General features: G+C 39.9%; 1 protein-coding gene across 4 annotated transcripts in view; it reads right to left on the minus strand.

Moving 5' to 3' along the window:
• Positions 1-786: 786 nt before the first annotated feature.
• ptp4a3 (protein tyrosine phosphatase 4A3) overlaps positions 787-23,259 on the minus strand; it is a 96,459-nt gene continuing 73,986 nt past the window's right edge. For 2 of the 4 annotated variants that reach the window (XM_033019934.1, XM_033019935.1), the window contains exons 4-6: positions 11,799-11,929; positions 10,221-10,295; positions 6,242-6,623 (exon numbers count right to left, since the gene is read on the minus strand). In XM_033019934.1, the coding sequence (XP_032875825.1) occupies positions 6,506-6,623; positions 10,221-10,295; positions 11,799-11,929 (324 nt within the window). In that variant the 3' untranslated portion in view covers positions 6,242-6,505. Of the gene's footprint in view, positions 6,624-10,220; positions 10,296-11,798; positions 11,930-23,259 lie in introns of all 4 variants that reach the window. The other 2 variants (XM_033019933.1, XM_033019936.1) reach the window with 2 other exon arrangements.

Consider the following 23,259-nt stretch of genomic DNA (forward strand, 5'->3'; position numbering starts at 1 on the left):
GCGGTATAAAGGGAAGGGTAGTGTCTTGTGTTCTGTGTCTTGTGTCTACTGTTTGTGGGTAAGTGTGTCTGTTTAGTGTTCAGCCATGAGCGAATGGCGGTGCGGGCTCGACGGACCTGGTGGTCTACTCTCGCACCTACTTTCTATGTTTCTATGTAACGTCTTGGTAAGACCAATAACCAAGATATGTCTGCTTCTAGAAGGCAAAGGCGAAGATAGAAGAATCGCCAAAGAAGTCGGAATGCTAACATATAGTGCATATTTCCATTGTTTTTTTATGTATGCTAAGCATAGCTCCTATTAATATCTATAGGTAATTGCTTCGTTATATGCGTAGAACAATTATGGGCTGGTGTGTAGGAGCCATTTATGCTTAGGTTAGTTGCTGTCAGTATTTCTGTATCTTTTTCCTAGCTTGCGGATGGGATTATATATGTTGATGGGCGTGTCTACATTTTTAGGAGGCTAGCGCAGACTCAGAGATTGGGTTTTTAGTTTGCCTCGAGGGATCGTGAGGACAAAAGGTTTTACCACGATCAAGTTCATGTTCACGAGACGCCACATGGAAGAAACAGTAAGAACAAAAAGTTATGAATTATTTCTTTGTTTTGTATTACTTCAATAAAAGACCAATTAATCAAGAAACAACGCTGGAAGATTCGTTTTTGCTATATGTTAGTGTGTAAACTATATCTCCACCACATCCCCGAGTAGTAATGGTAATTAAAAGTTGGACATTGAAAAGTTTAGTGATTGCCGTTACAAAATTAAAAACAACACATTTGGTGAAAATGAAAGCCCTTTTTTATTTACCTTGCTTGAGGCAAATTCATCAAATTGTAATCACAATTGTTTTGAACACCAAAAATTGTTCACTAAAAAATTAGCAGTCTGACATAAAACAATACTTTACAGTCTACAAAAACCGAATCAAAGGGGTAAATGTAATTATTTCAGTCACAATAGCTCCATCTAAGTATAGCAGACACATTCAGATTCATTGTTAATTTGGACAAGTCCTTTGGTGTAGATTTCCTGCTTTTCTTTTTTTCAAAAAAAAGTTTGTCATTTCCAGGGGACGTTTCTTTCTCGATCACAGTTTTATCTTTGCAGTGTAGCCTACAGGATCTTGGGAGAAAATTAACAGCATAGTATGTGTAGCTTTTACTCAGGAATACATTAAAATTGGATACTTTAATTATTGAAGTCAACAACACAATAACATGTCATTATAATCCACTTCAGAACATTTTTATTGGTAAGAGAAACATCTTTAATCACCTTCTCTTTTGCCATGTGGTTCCATTTACTTTAGGAGGAAAAACATCTTATCTATAATACGTTAATATTCACAAATAATAATCAATGTAAAATTGCTCCATTCAAATAATTCCAGAAGACTGTTGTGAATAGTACTTCTATTCTCTATTTTACAAATGGAAATGTTGAAACAGGTCAGTCCTTTAAAACAACAGCTGGACGAATATGATTTAGTCTAATCAGCCCAAAACCATTATTGTAACATAATAATGACCCAGCTTTCACTCAGTTCCCCACCCACAGAAAACACTGGCACTTACGCTATTCAATAATAAAGACTTGCATCTGGGTTTAAAGTGGTAGGTTATACAATTTTGTCCGTTGAAATATTTTACCTGCAGGCTTTTAGTGCAGATGCTATAAAAATGTGCTACATTATTGGTGTCTGTTCACACATTTTAAATGTGTGTGTATGTGTGCGCACGCACTTCATATGCTATTTTGATAAAGTGAAGGCCACTGAACTCAGATTTATCATCTGAAACTTTGGGCACAAAAATAAAAGCAAATTTAGCACATTGCTAGCACAGGGCAGGACTACTCACCAATATGATGGCTGCTATCTGTTCATGGCTTCGTGGTTTACAATTACGTACAACTGAGGGATGTTCTCTCAGATGCAATGTACATTCAGTAAACATGGGTGTCTGTTTATATGCAAAACCTACAAATGTGAATAATGCCACATATGTCTGTCAATTAATTAAGCTCACTGCTTGTTCAATATTAGGATGAAAACCACATTACATAAAAAGCAGTTTTAATGACAAGTTATGGTTAGATATTACATTTTCCAAGTAAAACATTAAGCAAATTGAGCACGATAAAGTAACCAGATTTCCATATTGCATGTTAAATTTCAAAATCCATAATCTCTGAATCTTATAAGGAAACATTGATGCAGATAATGCTTTCTGACATTGTGTGTGACTGGACAATACTAATTGACAGTTTAAGGCTCGGTTATAAATTAGTTGATGTGTCCATTGATACAATGTTCAAGCATCATGGTGGGGTGGAAGAAATACATTTTAATCACAATACTTGGTTTTTGAGCTCAAAGCAAAGATTTTTTTTCAGACCATTCGCTAAATGGTTAAGTGCTGACATTTAGTTTGAGCTCCAAAGACCATGATCAGTGACCATCATGACAGATGTTAATTAATGGGGTGTTTGAATGTGCTTGCATGAGTTGATGCTGTTTTCTCTTGGCTTACTCTGCCCCATTTAGAAGTGAGGTAGTGGCCTGCAAGTTTAGGATTGTGTAACTAACGCCATGTTAAAAAGATAATTACGTTTTATGAAGATAAATGATGGAATGATTTTCAATTTGTTAGCCATAAAAAGGTCAAGTCAAGTTTTGTTTTCTGGCTCCACTTGCTATTTGCGTTCTCAAAAGAAACTGGTGACAAAGGAAATTATGCATAACGCTTTTGGTGAAGCAGACTTCCATAAATTGGCTCCATGGTGAATGACCAAACTATAATTTAAGTATTAAAGACTGGAACTCCAAACCCCCTTGTGTTCTTCTTTATCTTTTTAGAGCTGATGAGAAACTAGTACCTTAAAAAAAAAAAAAGGACAACAGTCTAAAGAAAGCATTTCCTGCATCAATTGAAGTAATATACTAAACTCTAAAAATAGCCTCAAACATCACCCTCACCTGGAGATAAGTGAGCTATTAATGAATTATAGCCGACATTCCCGTATTTAAAACATCTAATCAAAAAATCTCTCGCAAAATCCAGATGTGCAACTCTCCCCAGTTTGAATCAAGGCTTTTTTGCTGCAGGACTCAATTAGGCTATCTTAGATATAAACCTAGATAGAAGGGCTCAAATTTTTCCCCCTTGTGGGAAGAAACTACCAATTATCAGCACTGTTAACACACCATGTAAAAAAAAAAGGGGAAATATATTTATGCATTGCCATAGTTTCCTTTGGGGAACATGAGGTTTAAATCATTAGGTTATATATACAGAAACCTGCCACATCTGTCACTGATGACAATAAGGTACAGGAATGCATAAAGAAACCGTACACATACCATACAAAAATGTGTATGAAAAATGTTGTGCACTCTTTAATCACTAACGCTTAAGATTTAAACATGGTTTTACTTCCACCTACATCTCTGAATTTGCATACATCAATAATTAATAAAAATGAGCAGGACATTACTGAATATATTAGCTATTGAGGTGAATTACATGCTTTTCATGTATTTTAAAGGGTAAATGTGACGGTTAGTCACATGATAGAAACCTTAACTTTTGATTCATAAACTAATTTGAACATCGATGTATTACAATATCCCTCAATATAGATTTCAATAAAATGTCTACAGTTTATGAAAATAGTACCTGCCTGTAAACAAAAAAGAACAGAGATGTTTTGAAGGACTGAAATACCAGGAGTGGATTGAATTTGGGTGGGATAAATAGAACCAGTAATGGGTAAATTTAGTTTATTTTAGAGATACATCACGGAAACAGAACCTTCGGCTCACCGAGTCCGCGCCGACCAGCAATCCCCATACACTAACACTATCCTACACACTAGGGATAATTTACAACCCTGCCAAAGCCAATTAACCTACAAACCTATACGTCCTTGGAGTGTGGGAGGAAACCGGAGCACCCGGGGAAAACCCACGCGGTCACAGGGAGAACGTACAAACTCGGTACAGACAGGACCAGTATTCAGGATCGAACCCAGGTCTCTGGCGCTGTGGGGCAGCAACTCTACCACTTTGCCACCATGCCGCTCCACATTTAATGAAATCACAGGAATTTTTTAGTTGTTTGCTTTTGTTAAATATGCTCAATATTGAGTATAAGTAGAATTTTTGTTTTAAATCATTGTACTATAGCTGTGTATGCTGTGCAAACAAGCTGTTCTGCTTTTTACTTTTTCTGATACCATTATTGTATTGCCAATACAATAATAATGCAGGCATAAATTATCAAGTCTCAAGACTTATTAGATTCTGTTCGAAATTTGGCCAAATGGAAATGTTAGTGAACTCAGTGTAACTAAATCAACACAGATTTATGCAAGGCGATTAGAATGAGTGTTTGTGTGTTTCTAATATACACTCCTTCCTATTGCTCATTAAATGTTTGTGGGCAGAGTGAAAAAAAATACGCATTAATCAGATCTCAGCAATGCACAGGGTTGAACCTGAATTCATTATCCCATCGAGGGAAGACACAAAATGCTGGAGTAACTCAGCGGGACAGGCAGCATCTCTGGAGAGAAGGAATGGGGGACGTTTTGGATCAAGACCCTTCTTCAGACTATCCCATCATTGCATGCTGGGCATTGATGCTCCAATTTGTTATGCAATCATATTACCACAATTTGCTTCACATTATGTCTAAAATGTCACATGAAACTACAAGATTTAGAGAGTTCAGTCTCCAAGTCCAAGTGTAACAAATATTGATTTGAGAGCTTAGAAGACTAGTGGCTGAAAGGGGAGCGGTTTATATATGAATTTTCAAGCCCCATCATTTTGAAGCACAATAAACTACCGCAGGAACTCAGCGGTGAAACATTGCAGTATCGGCATTCTCTCATGTCCCATAATTATGAGGTTTGATTACAAGTCCTCCACACTAACTGCAGTCCAAGGATGCAATCATAACCTAGAGAAAAGTCAGCAAATCTGCTGGATTTTGTATTTGGTTATTGTTTCCATTAATTATATTGAATGGACTTTGAGCAAATGTGCAAATAGGTTGGAAAAAGAAGTAAAAATTGTCTAGATCATATCACTTTCTCCTGAAAATCCAAACAGCTAATATAGTAGCCATATTGCGAATGGCAATAATGCACCGCTCACAGAGAGGTGGCACAGTTTTAAATTAACTTTCTCAACTTGTACTATTGACTCCACTGTGATAGTTCTCACACCCTGATTTTAACATGGGCTGAATTAAAACTACAAAACTAGTTTTCATTGTCATTACCAATATAGTATGAATGCACCCATAGATATTCCCATTCAACTACAACATTTATTATGTCAATAAGCATATCCTTAGTTTTAAAATCCCTCAGTTAACTCAACCTATAGTCAAATGTTGGGGATTCAAGACCTGCTAATAAGATGAAAGCAAAAAGAAACCTGCAAATTTTTAGAAATCTCAAACAAAAATGAAAGTAACTGGAAATATTCAGTAGGTCTGATAGCATCTGTATAGAACGAAAATGAATTCATGTTTCAGTCAATGATCTTTCAATATTTGGGTCGTTCCAGCATTTTGCTTTATGATGTGTAAGAGACTTCATCTCACACTGTCCTAGCAAACAGATACAACTATTGAAAAAAAAATCTTTCAGTCTCAACAATCATCATCAAACACTCTTGTTTCACTTCCGCTTTCCAACATCTACCCCCTACTAGGGTAAGCATTAGACTTGGTTAAGTAATTGGGTAAATAGTTTGGTTAAATCCAGGATTAGTACACAATTAGTGGCAACTTTTAATGCGAGACAGGAAATGATCTGTTTGCAAATAACCAAATATCAACAAAGTGGTTCGAATACCAATTTGGTGCTGGAACCAGAAGTGTATAGATTAGTAATTCTAGTACTTGAGTATTGTTCACAAAGTGTGAGATCCTAGGAGTGAAACTGTCAAAAGGTACACAAGGTGGCTCATTAATGCCAAATATTCAACTACATTTGGCCCAATAAACTTAAGGGTGCACTTTATGAGAATCATCAACTCAATTCATCAGGCCACTTAACAATATATAACCACAACTGTACCAATCAACCAGATGATCAATCGTATTGAAGTCAATTTGCAATATATTTACAATTGCTTTCCTCGACCCATACTTTTTTTAGGTCATCACACAAATTTTCCATTTGAGAAGAAGCCAAAGATTAAACAACGAGGATATTTTTGTTTAGGAAAGGGTAGATATAAAATAGCAGATGGCACAATTATCTCAAATGGTAAACTTGCTTATAACTTTAAACCAGAATCACCATGCCTTCATAAACTAATGTACTTCCTTTTAATTGATAATTTTTGTATAAATAAATATTCAAGTTACTAATGGAGGAAAAAATATTTGATTGGATTTTAAGACAGGAAACCCAATGGCATTTTATTTTTTTTAATATATAAAAATCACTGTAAACCACTGTTAGCTGAAAGTGTTCAAGTTTATACGATGGCACAAGAATTCTTGTGATTATTAGGGTCCTTGAAACGAAGTTTCATCTTTGGCCGATATTTTTCCAAGTACAAGAGTTGTTTGCTGTTGATGGCACCTCTGCGTTTCCTATTTAGTAAATAAAGGACAGAAAAAAGATGAAAAGACATCCAAAAAGCTGATGAAATATTCACTTTTTAAATAGTTTGTACAAGCCCCTTATGTTCCAAATTCAACCAACTACAAAACCTTGACTGCTCATAGACTTATTAATATGTGATTTAAGGTGTATGCCTCAACTGCAGGATTCATTTGCCACAGTCTCTCACCTACTCTAGAAACTCCTGCATTTATGCGATTTCTCCAGTTGAATTTCTAGTCAAAATGGTTGAAGGTGGAAGATCCATAACCATCATAACTATTATCAAGTTATCATCGTAGCCATCATAAATGTCAAGGGGGATACATCAACTCTCCCTGAATGTTTTCTTGGATTTTGCTCCGCTTCCATCGATTGCTTCATTTCCTGGGGAATTGCAAATGGGGAATTCCTAACTCTAGCACTGCATAATCATCACAAACCTTCTGATCTGGTATTTGTCGATCACTTATGAAGTGGCTTAAGATGACAGGAACTGTGATATTGACTTGAGGAACTCTGCAGCAATGATCGGGGATTATCTTTTGTACTCCAGCAAGCACATCTTCATTTTTGAATTGTAACCTTTATGTCCATTGACTTAAATTTTATTCAGATATCATGAGGTGGCATCTAATCTACCATTCATGCGAGTTTTCAGGTATTTCACGATTTAATATTCTTCAACCTAGTGTTCAGTACTCAGATTCTGGGCCCTGCCATCCTCTTGGATGGATGAGGTTGCTTTTGGAGCCTCCTTCTCTTCCTCCAGTTCATAGTCCTTCCCTATTCATAACAGCGCAACACAAGTGTAGAGCACTGGTTCAATCTGTTGTTTGTGGAATTATTTTGTTCTTCATGCTAGGCAGCATGAAATAGATAGCCTATTTATAGCTTAGAAATGTCAACATTTAATTTTAATTTCACCTGATACATCTCCTTTTAGTGTCCTCATTGAATTAGTATTTACACACTACTTTCATCATCATGATACAGTGATTAATATATCAGGTCATGTGATTACAGATTTTGTAGGTGTACTTCTCTGCTGCCGCTGATGCTCCACAGTGTCTCTTTAATTTCTGTGAGTTTAAATTAGCACAATGACAGGGTCAGGCAAAATAATGGAGGGTTAATATACAACTTGACTCAACAATGACCATATGGTGGCCAGTCATAATAATAAAACTGTTATGGGCAGATGCATCTGAAATAGATCAATTGGCAAATACAAATTTATGCATTCTTCATGTTGGTTCACTGATTATCTGCTGATATCAGGCCAATAGTTTAACATTGTTCAGAATTTGCTTGGTCAGTGGTGGCGTCACCAAGACATTTGGTAATGGTTATAGAGGTTCCTCAACCAGAGTACATTTGTTTGCATGCTTTTTCTAACTGCTTTAACATTGATTCAGCAACTGACGAAAGTAGGTGATAATCAGATTTTCTTGCCCATGTCTGACAATGCCATGAAACCTCATGGGTTCTGATATCAAAGCTGAGGAGTCTCACAGCTAATCAGTCCTACTTCTTCACCGTTGTCATGTCAGTACTGCATGTGGAAAATGATGCACCTTGATGCCTGGTAACATCTTGACAAATCTCTTCTGCATCCACTCTATATTAATACATTTTTCCACAAATGTGGTGACCAGATCTCCACGCAGTATTCCAGCAGTAACACCAAGTACAATACAATTTGCATATTATCCAGAGTTTTGTTTTCAAAAGGAACCAGGTGAAGGTCCCTTCTGAAGTTGTGATCAAATCAAATGCTGTCCAAAAGTAGTTAGAGTCAGATTCATGGAGCTATACAACATGGAAACAGTCCCTTCAGCCCAACTTGTCCATGCTGACCAAGTTTACATTCTGGACAAGGCCCACAAGGCCCATTGCCCACATGTTTACCCAAATCCCTCTAAGCCCTTATGTATCCATATTACTGTCCAAATGTCTTTAAGTCATAATTGTATTTGCTTCTATAGCTTCTTCTGGTGTACAATGAGGTACAGGTACAATGAAAAGCCTGCTTGCGGCAGCATCAGACAGACTTAAACACACAAAGACAAATTAAACATAAATGACATAAAATTGGAGAATACATTAGTGAAAATGCATGTTTTTTCCCCTAAGTCCATAGTAGTATTCTATGTCCATTTTATTCTGTGTCCAAGATGGCTTCCGGAAGGGAGAGTATACGCTGGCGCGCTTTAGCTGCCGCTGCTCTCTCTTCATATTGTGTTTTTGATTTTTGTCTTTGGATTGAATTCTGTCTTTAATTTGTGTACTGGTGATGTCTTTACTATTTATTTCATTCCGCTTACATGTTTTTACTCTATTTGCTAAATTTTGTAAGGTGTCCTTGAGACTCTTGAAAGGCGCCCATAAATAAAATTTATTATTATTATTATTATAGTAAGCGGTGGATTGTTGTGTTTGATTGTCGTAGTAGGGTTAGGGTTAGTTCAAGAAACAGAGTTGTACGCAAGCAGCTGTTCCTGAAATGGTGGTGCGGGACTTCAGGCTTCTATATCAGACATCTCTTTCAATAGCCAACGTTAGCAGCGAAAAGAGGGCATGGCATGGATGGTGGGGAACATTGATGGTAGATTCCGTCTTCTTGAGGCAGTCTCTCATTTAGATGCTTTCGATAGAGGTGAGTGCTGTGCCCGTGATGGACCTGGCTGACTCCTTTCACCTTAAGCCTATGCACTCTAGTGTTAGAATCCCTGGGAAAAAGACTGAGTGTTTGTTCATGCGCCTCATGATTTTGTATACCTCAATAAGGTCTTCCCCGCCTCCCACGCTGCAAAGAAGAAGTCTCAGCCTGTCCAGCTCTCTAGACCTCAAGCCCGCAAGTCCAGATAACATCCTGGCAAATCTATTCTGCACCCTTTCCAACTTAATGGTCATCCTTCCTGTGGTCAACGACTAGAACTGCACACAGTACTCGAAGTGTGGTCTTACCAACGAGTAGTGCAGCTGCATTATAGGAACATTTGTACTTAATATGCTCTCAATGAAGAAAAGTGTACCTTGTCCAACCGAATGGTCATTTTCAGGGAGCCATGAATCTGTACTCAGAGATCTTTAATGTAGATAACAAACAGTGGCCCCAGTGTTGACAGTTTGAAACATCACTGCCCACAAGCCTCGAATCAGAAAAATGGGCCCACAAAATTATCATTTAACTCTTCCAAGCCAATTTTAAATACAGCTCATCTAGTATTCCAGGTGATCGATTCTTTCAAATTAACCTACTATATGGGACCTTGTCACAGGCTTTGCTAAAATTCAAATAGACAATGTCCACTGCCCTGCCCTCATCAATCCTCTTGGTGACCTCTTAATAAAAACCCTCAGAATCAAGACTCATGATTTCCCATGCACAAAACTATGCTGACTATTTCTAATCTCCTATCTAAATGTTGTAGAGTCTGTCCCTCAGAATACCCTCCAATACCTTTCCCACCACTGATGTGAAGCTCAGCGGGCCTATAGTTCCCTGGCTTGTCCTTGCTACCATTCTTAAATAATGGTACAACATTAAACAACCTCCAGTTCAGGGAATAAGTAGTACTTACTCTCTGATGAATTGAATGGCATCTTCATACTTCATTCCACATTCGATAAGAGCAACTGCTACCAGTACAGGAGCCCTGCATTATTGAAAATCTGCATAAGTAGATTATAGCACCAAGTAGTGCCCATCTCTCAACATTTTATTGTCTAAAACACAACTTTAAAATATGAAAGCCACAACCAGCCATCTAAACAACCCTCCCAGGAAAAAACATTCTAATTTCTCATTCTTTCACTGATGGCGATGCCAAATATCTTCATACCCGACATGCATCCCCATATCTTCAACCAACACTTCTAGATCAAATCTCCTACCAGCACCTTTACATTAAATACAACAAACATTTGTTTTAATGGACCCCTTTATAACGGATTAGTTATAGTAGACAGACCTGCCGTCCCACTCCCAGCCTGCCTAACCAGCCTCGGCTTCCGACCCCCCCCCCCCCACCCCGATTTACAGTGAGCCCTTCCTCACTCACTGCACGGTCCGGTTGATGCGGTTCACATTGTGGCCCCTGGGTATAATTCTTTATTCAGGCCGTTGCCACCGGCATGATGCGCTCAGTTAGTGTGGGGCTCCCTGCCCTCTCAAGGAGCAGCTTTTTTCTATTGGCCATCTCTTTGTACACTCGTGCTCACCCCGTCACTCCGCCTAGTCAGCCATCCCCACTCACCTCCTCCTCCTACCGTTGTTCCGTGCACACAGCACTCCCCCCACCCTCCTTCTCTGGTCACTCCATCCACTCAGCCTCTCCCCTATTCTCCCTCGGAGTCACTAACATACTCCACCTTGGAAGCGGGGAGCAGACAAAACGATGTCTGATACAAATAAGAGGGGGATGGTAAGAGGAGAGGGAGCCCCACGGTGACTGAGTGTGTCCTGCCGGTGGTGGTGACCTGAGGAAAAAGCTGCCAAACAAGGGCTACAACACGAGCCGCAATAACAGCCACTTAAACTGGACCATGCAGCAGTGGGTGTAGCTGGTAAAGACCAGCAGCATCAGCGCCTAGTTTTAAGATGAAACAACATAAAGGAGCAAACTCAGGAGACTGAATCAGTTTGAAGAAGGGTCCCGACTTCACCCATCCATTTTCTCCAGAGATGTTGCATGACCTGTCCCCCCCCCCCCCCACACATTATAACAAGGGTTTACTGTATGTTCTTAATGATTATGTCAGGCAGTTAATTAGAGAGTAAAGCATTTACACATTCATTGCACATCGTCCATTTTGCCAACTAATACTTTCCCAAATTATTTTGATATCCTATGTGCCATTTACCAAATCTCATACTTCTAATTAGGAATATTTGATATTTAGTTCTCCCTGATTATTTTTCATACAATTTTTTGTAATTCTCCTCATTATATACTCTGCCAGGTTTATTGCTTCTGCCAACGCTTCTCCCCTTTTTGAACCTACTAAGTGTTTAATTTTCTTCTCCCATAGTCTGCCCTGGGTTAGTTTTCATACATTGATGAGACAGCACAATTTATTTCTGCCACTATCAGGTACAACTACTTCCGAGTAAAACTGTGCTATGTTAGACAATGGCCCGCAAAAGCTTGTATACCTACCGCCCAAGGCCAGCAACACAATGGACTGCTACACAGCTTCCAGGTTGTTCCGAAAACTTTGTTTTAAGTAAAGTTAGCCAATCATCCACAATTTTGCTTGGAGGTGGATCACCATCATCAAATGGCCAATCCTTAAAAAGGTAAAAGTACTATAAAATACAAGGCTTTTATCTTTCCCAAATATGTAACATTTTAATACATGGGTCTTGCAAGATACATCATAACATGAATCCGGTTTAGAGATCTAATAAAAGATGGTCAAGCATCTAATAAAATAATCATTTTGTGTGCTAAGATTTATTAACATTAAGTATAAACTCCATCTTCAACCCATTCTATTACTAGCCTTGAGGTATTTTTTTAAGACACTGCACTTAATGATGGAAGTAGGAAGAAAATAGTAGTCCACGGGGAAAACGGTTTTCCCTGTCTAATTTGCGTCACATTACATCCTATGAAATTCCCGTTCCCACTTGTTCCTGAATATTAATGTTTTGGACCTTCTATTTGCAATGAATGATGGAAAATTCACAAATAAAAACCAAATTAAAATCTGTTCTAATTGAAGCCACAGTAAACAATATCTGCATTTTGTTCCTAAGCAATGCTGTGAATCTACCACAGGAAAATAGTCTCCCAAATGAATTCCAGGGTTGCTGGCATATTATTTTTATCTCCCAAAAAATGCCGCATGGGAACAGAATGTTTTTTTTTTAAATTAGAGCTGCACTACAAAAACATATGCTTCAACTGAACTTGCTGCTCATCGGGATTTCTAAAAATGACAAATATTAGCCAGCTACTCTGTTAATGCAAAAATCTCACTGCATCACAGAGATGTTACACTCAGGTAGAATGGGAACTTCAACAAAATAAACTAATTCTGAGTTTTGCAAAAAATTGTTAGCATAGAGAGACATTGCTTGCTACTTAGTTCAAAGAGAGTTAGGTTTCAGTTCAACAGGATCCATGCTGTACAGCAACTGGAGGGTCATCAAGCTGGCTGAGCAGCTTTTTAAATTGTAACTTTGAGTAATAGCCGGCTGGGCATAATGGGAAAGTAAAATTTTAAATATTTCACACAATCCAAATTTCAAAAGGCAATACAGGAATAAGATAGAAGTACAAACACTGAATTAGACAGACACTTAAAAATCCATTTTACTTCGGAGTCACGTGAGTGACTACATGAAGAAGGCCCGTTCAGCCGCACGTGCATCATTACGTCAGACGCATTGGTGCAGGACGACCGGTTGGGGCAACAGCTCCCCAGCCCGGTAAGTTTAAAGACAAGGTAAGCTGGTTTTTCTTACCTGTTTTATTCCCTGCAGGAACCTCTTGTTCCAGAGGTTTCCTGCCGGAGGGTTCGTGAGGCCCGACGAGGGAACCAGCTATGGGCTGTGGGGAAACCTCGGTTCTTGCCGCCAAGCGCGGGTAATTGGGTTTGTCGGGTTTCACGAAGTGGGTCACTGACGGGTGGTCAGTGGCTTACAGGCGCTCCGGGTGCCGGGAGGGGTTCCCTCCGATAGGCACAGAAACGCTGGGGTTCCCAGGGAAGGGACCTCCAGTAGGCCGGGTGCGAGAGGGCATTTTCCCTCTGATATAATTATTTATTCTGGGACCGCTAGTAGAGCGGGAGTCGGGAGGGGGTTCCCCTCCGACAATATGAATATTTATGCTGGGGTTTCCCGTGGAGGGGACCGCCAGCAGGCCGGGTGCCGGCAGGGCGTTTCCCCTCAGACAATATAATTTATGCGGGGGTGTCCCGAGGAAGGGGATTTCCAGTAGGCCGTGAGGGCTTTCCCCCGATATGAGTAGATCTGGAGTCGGGAAGGGGTTTCCCCTCCGACAATATAGAGGGCTTTCCCTCCGATATGAAAGTTAATCCTGGGGTTCCCGTGGAGGTCACCTCCAGTAGGAAGGGATATAAATATATATGCCGGGTGTCGGGAGTTTTTTTCCCCAATATACATATAGAGGCTGGGGTTCCCGGGTAGGGGAATCCAGTAATTATGCGGATTTCAGACCGCAGGGGTCCCTAGGAAAGGGGTTAAACGGACCGGAACGGTCAGCCCTGGGGCCGGTAGGGGTTTTCCCTCCGGTAATATACAAGGGTGCTGGGATTCCCGGGGAGGGGAAATCCACCAGCTATGCGGTGCCCAGACCGCAGAGGTCCCCAAGATATGGGGAAAATCGACCCAAGTGGTCAGTCCTGGTGCCGGGAGGGTTCCTTTCCGGTAAAAATAAATAATGTGGAAGTTGGCAAGGATGGAGCCTTATTGAGAGGAGGCTCAAGATAGATACACCCTAACATCAGGAGATATGGCAGTGTTGGGCAGATGGGGAGCCCTTGCCAGCAGCGCCTTGTAACAGAGCTGCATAATGGGGATGCCGAATATATGGCAGCGCCGACTTATTGCTCTAAGCCGTGTCAGCAGCGCCTTGTATAGGGCTGTTTAAATGTATGGCAGCAGCACCTGGAGAAGGGCTGCAATGAGGTCTCCCTCATGGAGGTGAGCTTACCGGGGCATTTTCTGACCCTGAAGGGTGGACCTGTTGGAGAGGTCATGCCAGCAGCGCCTTGTAGTAGGGCTGCTTAATGTCTCCCTTATGGAAGAGGAGAACATGCCGGGTCAGTGTAATCTGATGCCGAGGCTGAGGGTATAGAGTGGAGCATACCACAAGGAATGAAGGGCACATGTCAAAGGTACGATTCTGGCAGCAAGGTTGCCATTACAACAATGCAGTGAACACCGCTATCAGGGGAGTTAGAGCCACCCGCCGAATATTCTATTCAGGTGAGACATATACCACAGGCAAAACCTGAAGGACGAAGCACATAGTTTAGGGGGAAAACGCACCCCACGGCTTCATCGGCAGGAAGCGGCTCACTGAAGCTGGTAGCAGCATTAAGCTGACCAGAGTTACTCTACAACTAAGTGACCACGAACAAGTTGGTAAGATTTACAATTGGTTGGGCAACACACAAATAACTGAGACATTGTCATCTACTCAGAGGCATTTTAACCAGGTAACTGGACAATACTAGTATTCCAAGAAGGTTGGAATTTGGCCAGAAGAGTGTTGAGCCAGGTCCAGTATTTTTAGCCAGGTTGCCTTCGAGACAGGCTTGGAGATATGGGGAATTGTCTTTCAAGGCAAGGTCAGAATTATGGCAAGAGTTGTCTTGGGACATGTGAGAATTATCAGAACCGGGCCAGAGTTATTGTCAGGGCAGACTCGAAATGATGGCAGGTGTGGCCTGTTCATTAAGAAAGAAGGGTGATCAAACTGGTTTTTCCATGTACAATGATCATCAGAGATGTTTGAAGGCATTGTTATGATGAGGCAAGTTAAACAGTATGATAACAATAAATCATTCAATGGACTACTCAGAGTTCAAAAACAATTGTGATGTATTGTCTGGTTTATATTCTGATGCTGTATTTGACTAAAATCCACTCAGTTTCAAGCTAATTGAGGAATTGGTTTCACCTATCCAGTAAATTAGGTTGTTATCAAATGAATAGTTGCCATGTGACTCCGCCCTGGGCAATAGATTGCAATCAATAGAAACCGGGAACAGCCTTGTGGTTATAAAGGAGTTCCTATTCATTAGACTAACTGACAATGTAATAGATGTGATGCAGCTGTGCATTTGGGAGAACTGACAGCATGCTTAATGACAAACAATAAGGGTCATGAAGATCATTGATAATACAAATTGCTATTGCCAGCTGAAGCTAAGAAAGCCATTATGATGGACAAACAGTATTCAGCATTGCTCCAGTAGTTGATCAATAAATATGTCATTATATTGCAAAAACGATGCTATGGCTTAACGCGAATGTCATCTCTAGTTGAGGTGCAGGAGATTTGCAATGAGTTATTAACTCTTCAGTATTGGTAACAACTATCTATAGACCCCAAGTGCATTATGGGTTAAAAGAGTGATTGAGTGAATATGCATAAGGGCATGCTCAACTTCATGTTGATACACTAAGATGTGGCATATGATAAGCACGAGGGTGCATTCAGGGAAAAGATCCTGTAAAAGGTACATAATCTAATTTGCCACTGGAGTATCATTAAGTACAGATCAATGACAACACAGAATGGGTGTTGGACCACGCAGTATTTATGAAATTCTGATTTAATGCAACACCGAATATAGATATATTGTTTCATGCTAATTAAAGGTTGCAAAATGTGTGGCATAACAGTGGCGAAAGATTCATTCTCGCTACAAGCATGAGGAATGGTCTTTTATGTCTTCCTCCAAATTTGCTTTATGAGTCGGGTCTTGGAATAGAGTCATCAAGAGTCGCTTTAGGTTCCAGCTGTGGAATTGGCCTATGCAGTTTGATTCCCGATTTGTCGGGAATAATAATAATGCAACATTATATGGTTATTTAAACGTAATTTGCTGGTCCAGCCTGTGGCTTGAGAGATCAGCTGTTGCATGATAATATATGTTCTACAGATTCTCAATAGACTGCTTACGGCTTGGGTTGTCACGCCTATTTTTGTATGTATTCACAGTGCTGGAATGGTACCAAAAAGCGGTATTTTGCTGCTTCAGGAGATGGGAAGCGTTTGTTTAATGCTCATGTTAGATTTTAAAATGGTACAGATTCTGAGTTATTGCAGTTCATTTAAATGGTCTTTGACAATATTGAATTATAGGATCATTAACTGTGCTAAGGGGCTTTCCATCAGACTAACTGCAGCTAACGAGGTCTAAGTTGTTGGGTTCACCTCGGATATCAAGTTAGTAAAGGATATCTGTTACACAGGTTTACCAGGACAAGTACAATGTAGTATGGGAGATTGACATTGTGTAACACTATTTGAACCAGGGGGTCCAGCTACATTCTTAGCTTTGATCGGACCTCATTAGGTAGTTATCCTCCTGACGCTGGTTAGCGCAACAGGTCACTCGCTACATTATTGTGACAGAAGAGGATGATTACATCTGCAAATATATGCATAGTATTTTATGCTATAATTAATTTGAGCAGCAGGGTTGTCAGGTCTTAAAATAACTCAAGACATACCCAGGGATTTCTCGTTATGTGGGGACACACATATACAACAATACGTCAACGTCACCAAGAGCCATTGAGACTCTGAGCTAACTAAGATTGTTAGTTACAAAAGACGTTATAAGAACCTATCTGCTCAGATCTTGTCAGGTGTTAAAACGGAGTAGAGGTATGCAGGAGTAGATACTGATCTGGATCTCGCTCCATCAGGGCTGCTATAACAGCAGCAGCAAGGGTTAATTACGTTCCGCTGGACCACATCATAACGGCTGTAGTGTGGTCAAACGAACAATATTTCAAACATGTTATAATAACCCATTGCCAGACCAGAGGTATTCTCAATTTATTTTATGTTCTGTTATAGGTTCCATCCGGATGAGAGATGTGACTATTGTTATTGGTTATTTAACAGCATCAGCAAGTTTAAATCTATGTCATGACTGTATGCATTATGAATGTTTCCCCTCATTTTGTCAATGAGGCAGTTGTGGTTGTGTAGACTTGTTTTCTCACGGCATGAAATCACAGAGCTTTGAAATCTTCACGTAGTCACTCACGTGACTCCGAAGTAAAATAGTAAGATTTTTTTTTTTTTTTTTTAATAATATTTTTATTAGAAGTAGACATATTATAAAGTATAGTTACATATTATAGTAAAAAAACTTTTCATATACATCAGTCATACATTATTAAAATGTTCAATTGTCAATTACTTCTGCTTCTAGTGTTTTTTTTATATAGAAAAAGAGAGAAAGAGAGAATAAAGAGTTACAAATATCAAAAGAACAAAAAAGGTGGAATGGATTACTTATACAGGTGCACAACCTTTTATCCGAAGATCCAAATAACGAAAACCTCCGAATAGCAGCCATTTTTTCGGTCCTTGAAGAAAGGTCCTTGAAAACGTTCACCGAGGGCGGCCTGCAGAGGTGACAGCGGAACCTCCGGTCGGTCCTCGAAGAAAGGGGAACTAAATCCCCGTTCATAAAAGAGAAGGTGAGGCTATATTGCGCGGGAGGGTTAATAATTGACAATATGCTGCTGCCTGCCCGCTGAGTTAAAAAGTTCCCGCGGTAGACTCACAATACACAGTGTATCGTGAGTCTTGCGTGGGAACTTTTTAACTCAGCGGGGCAGGCAGCAGCATATTTTCGCTCCCTTCAGTTTCACCCCACCTACACCCCTCTGCTTCCCGGCCATGTGTGTGACCCCTTCCCTCCCCTCTCCAGCTCCCCGCCCATTGCACCGGCGCGGGGGCTTTGCACTGTCTTCACGTCAGCGATTGCAGCAGGACCGTGCCAGTCACCGGAGACGTCAGGACCAACGGGACACCGACCCCCAGGCCCACTGCAAGCACGGAGATCCCAGAGACCCACAGCCAGCAGCAGCCCAGCCCCGTTCCAACTCCAGAGGAAAACTGCAAACTGGCCGGAGACGTCAGGACCACCAGAAGCCGTTCCCCGAGCTGCGCCCCCTCATCGGGACACCGACCCCCAGGCCCACTGCAAGCACGGAGATCCCAGAGACCCACAGCCAACAGCAGCCCAGCCCAGCCCCGCTCCAACTACAGAGGAACCTGGGTTGCGGATGACGGGGCGCAGCTCGGGGCGTCGTAGGGGCCCATCGGTGAGCGGGTTCCTGTTGGTCCTGACGTCTCCGGCCACCTGCCATCCTCCGGGAACTGTACCGCCCTTGCAGGAGAGTGGGGTTGTTTGCAGTTGCAGAGGGAGGGGGCAAGGGCAACTCCAGCCTAGCCCCGCTCCAACTCCAGAGGAACACGCTCCCCGTAGGGGCAGAAGCTGATGGTGTGCAAGGTACGTCTTGTTCTTTGGGTGGCGCAGCTCGGGTTGTGGGCGAACTGCCACTTGTCGCCGTAGCGGCCCATCGGGGAGCGGATTCCTCTGGAGTTGGAGGGGGAGGGGGGTATTGTGCTGTTTGATCGCCCCCTGCTATCCCAGGGACAGGGAGACACAGCGGTTTTTTAGACTGGTGGGCAATCACTTCCAAAGTTCTGCCCACACAGTCAGTACACCTCTCCTACACTGCATTTCATACAAACATTTATTCTGCAAGAAAAAACTACATTGAAGACTCAAACTCGCGACCGAGTTTACTGCCGGGATCAAGGCGCAAACTCGCGACATTGCGGATATGAGCCGAGCACTCTACCACTGAGCCAGCCTTTAAAATCTACGCTAAAAAATTTCCATTCCGAAGACCGACAAATTCTGAATTACGAAAAGTGTCTGGTCCCAAGGCTTTCGGATAAAAGGTTGTGCACCTGTAATACGTCATTGGAGATAGGTTCGTAGATTATAAAGTATTACTTTTCATCTAATCCTGAGTTCAAGTTTCAGTTGGGTTTTCGTGCTGGGCCAATCTATCCCGTCAGATAATGGAGCCCATATTTTATCAAAAAGTTCTTGTTTGTCCATTAAGACAATTCTTTCAATTCTTTCTAGATATAGGGTCTCCGACATTTCCACAATCCACATTTTAATTGTGGGGGTTGTAGGGCCTTTCCAAAATTTTAATATTATTTTTTTCCCGGTTATTATACTGTAGTCGACAAAATTTCTTTGGCTTGTTGTGAGTGTTAAACTTTGCTCTGATATTCCAAGTATTATTAATTTTGAGTTTGGATCCAGTTTTGTATTAATAACCTGAAATTATTTCAAAAATATCAGTCCAGAAATGTTTAATTTTTATACAATTTGCAAACGTATGTGTTAAATTAGCATCTAGATGTAGACATTTATCACAAATAGGAGAGATTTGTGGGAAGATTCTATTTAGTTTTATTTTAGAGTAGTGCAATCTATGTAAGACTTTAAATTGTATTAAAGCATGTCTGGCATTTAACGAACATTGATGTATATGTTGTAAACTTTCGTCCCACAAATCTTTCGTTATAGGATTACCTAATTCATTTTCCCATGTGTGTCTACATGGTTCCGTCGGTGGTACCTTGTTGTTTAGGAGGGTGTTATAAATATAAGCTATTAATTTTTCAGTGTTAGGATGCTTGCTCAAACATTCATCAATTATTTGAGTGCAGTCCATGATTCTGTTGTAACTCCTGAAATGAAAGAAAAGTGCCTTTCCCATAAAGATGTCCAATCTTTTTAATTCCATAATTTTTCCATTGTGTGAAACCCTTATCCAAAAAGGATGGCTTGAATAAAGGATTATTTACAATGGGAAGGCATAGTGGTATATTATTCAATTTTAAAACTTTTTTAAATTGTTTCCAAATTCGTATTCCACTATGTATTATGGGGTTTTCCTTATAGGTTTTTTTGTGCAGTTTTGTGGTAGCAAATATGATCGGACCAATTTCAAAAAGTAAACAGTCTTCCTTTTCCATCCTTAACCAATCTGGTTGTTGATCCATTTTTTCCAGCCAGAAATTCATGTTTTTAATATGGACTGCCCAGAAATAAAACAAGAAATTTGGCAAAGCCAAACCTCCATTTATCTTTGACTTACATAAATGTTTTTTACTTATTCTATGATTCTTATAATCCCAGATAAAACTTGTAACAATGGAGTCGACTTTTTTGAAAAAAGTTTTTGGGATATATATCGGGATTAATTGAAATAGGTACAGTAGTTGCGGTAAGAAGATCATTTTTATAGCATTAATTCTACCAAGCATTGAAATGGGAAGTGTTTTCCAGTATTGAATATTCTTGTGTAGTTCAGTAAGGGTAAAATTTAGTTTAAATAAAGAGGTATATGTCTTAGTTACATAGATTCCTAAGTATTTAAATTTATCTTTAACTATTTTATAAGGGGATTGTTGTAATGTATGTAAATTGAGTTTTGTTATTGGCATGATGTCACTTTTATTACAATTAATTCTATATCCTGAAAACTGACCAAATTGAGTTATTAAATTTAATAGATTTGGAATACTAGTTTCTAACTTTGTAATATATATTAGTACATCATCTGCATATAAGGAAATTGTATTCCTTGTGTCTCTAGTGTTATATCCGTATATTCCTGTATGGGTTCTAACGCTTTCTGCTAAGGTTCGATTGCAAGAGCAAATAATAGTGGGGATAGTGAACATCCTTGTCTACAACCTCTAGAGAGATTAAATTTAGTTGATAACATTTGGTTTGTTAATATTCTAGCTGTTGGGTTAGAGTATAACAATTTAACCCATGTACAGTACTTCTCTCCCAATTGAAATTTTTCCATCACCGAAAATAAATATGGCCATTCTACCTGGTCAAATGCTTTTTCAGCATCTAACAAAATAATTGCTAGATCTGCATTAGGGATTCTATTGGAGTATATATTATTGAATAGTCTTCTCAGATTATAAAATGAATAACGTTTTGGAATAAAACCTGTTTGGTCGGGGTGTATTAATTTGTTAATCACTAAGCTCAATCTATGAGATAGAATTTTAGTTAATATTTCCTGATCAGTATTTAAAAGGTCTATTGCTCTATATGAACCTGGGTCTTCAAGATCCTTATCCGTTTTTGGTATGAGTATGATTGTAGATTCATTTAGAGTTTCTGGGAGTTTCTGTTGAGTGTAAGCGTATTTGTACAGTGTCTGTAGGCGTGGAGAAACCAGATCATAATTTTTTTAATAAAATTCAGAACTTAGACCATCAGGACCTGCAGCCTTTCCGTTTTTTAAAGATTTAATTGACTCTTCGATGTCTTTTATCGTAATTTCAGCACCTAGCGGCCGGCCGCGGGCAGCGGCGCTGAACTGTACATCGGCAGCCTGGGATCTCGCGACGAGATCGCCAGTAGTGGAGCTCCAACCGGCGCGGCCTTGTCGGCTTCGGAAACCGCGGCCTCCAGTACGGAAGCGGCCGTTCCAGGTGTCCCAAGCCGCTGTGAAGATTCTCCCGACGCCGGAGCACCATCACCCGGCGAGAACGGCCAGGAACATCGGGCCTCCGTAGAGGCAACTGTGGAGGCCTCAATAGGCCCGACTATGGGTGAACTGGGGTTGGGGACTGGACTTTGTGCCTTCCCTCATGGTGGGAGCCATTGTGGGGGGATGTTCTTTATGTTTAAATCTCTTATTAATGTTATGTCTGTATTCTTTCTTTATGTGCTGCACTGGCAAGAAGCATTTCACTACACCTAGGTGTATGTGACCAATAAATAACCTTTGAACCTTTGAACCTAGTGATTCTCTCTCTTTCTGATCTAATCCCGCAAGCTTACATTTCTGTAGAAATGTTTCCATTCCTGCTGATTGTTCTGTCATTTTAGATGAGTACAATTTTTGATAGTATTGTAAAAATCTATCATTAATATCTTTAGGCAGTGTTAGTGTTTCTCCCTTGTCTGTTCTAATTTTGTAAATTGTTTTTTCCCCGTCCAGTTTACGAAGTTGTCGCACTAATAGTTTTTGTGGTTTATCACCAAATTCAAAATTTAATTGTTTTGTATGTTGATAAAGTTTTATAACTTGGTCTGAGTATATCTTGTTCAATTTATATTTCAGTACTGCAATTTTATTGTGTTTTATCATGGATGGTGCTGCTGCATTTTCTATGTCTAATTGCCTAATCTCCATTTCCAATTTCTGTTGTTTGGCCCTATTCTCTTTGTTAAGAAATGATTGAGAAGAGATTAATGCTCATCACACAAATGCTTTAAATGTTTCCCAAAGAAGGGAGGCAGAGATTTCAGGGCTATCATTAGCCTCAAAAAACATATTAATCTGTTTTACGAGGTATTCATTACATAACTTTTCTTTTAAGATTTGGGGATTAAGTCTCCATTGTGACTGTGTCTCTACCATTCCGTTTAGTTTAATCATAAATGTTAGTGGAGCATGGTCTGAGATTATGATATTATGATATTGCGAGTTATAGGTAAATGGGATAAGTTTTGAGTCTACTAAAAAATAGTCTATCCTTGAGTAAGTTTTATGTACTGGTGAGTAAAATGAATATTCTCGACCCGATGGGTTTTCAATTCTCCAAACATCCTTAATGTTGGTAGTATTATAACAGTAAGATTAAACGAGAACTTACCAGTTTGAGGTTTGATATTTATTTTATGAGGAGTTACGATGAGGGAATACGTGCCCTCTGCTCCCAGCCCTCGTTAAGCTCATCTGGTAGTTCCAGTCTTCTTTCATCTTGCTATCATACTTCAGTCACTGTTATTATTATCTGTGATTTCACACCGCTGCTTTGAAGATTGACACACGTGCGGCTGAACGGGTCTTCTTCACGTATTCCCTCATCGTAACTCCTCATAAAATAAAGTTCAAACTTCAAACTGGTAAGTTCTTGTTTAATCTCACTATTATATTATGATATTTATCTGGAGTACAATAATCCACACATAAGATTCGTTTGTTAGGTTAATCCAGTTTGACAGGTATTTGTGGCTTAATTTACAATTAAAAAATAAAAATATTCT

The sequence above is a fragment of the Amblyraja radiata genome, chromosome 4 (genome assembly GCF_010909765.2).
Source record: "Amblyraja radiata isolate CabotCenter1 chromosome 4, sAmbRad1.1.pri, whole genome shotgun sequence".
NCBI lineage: Eukaryota > Metazoa > Chordata > Chondrichthyes > Rajiformes > Rajidae > Amblyraja > Amblyraja radiata.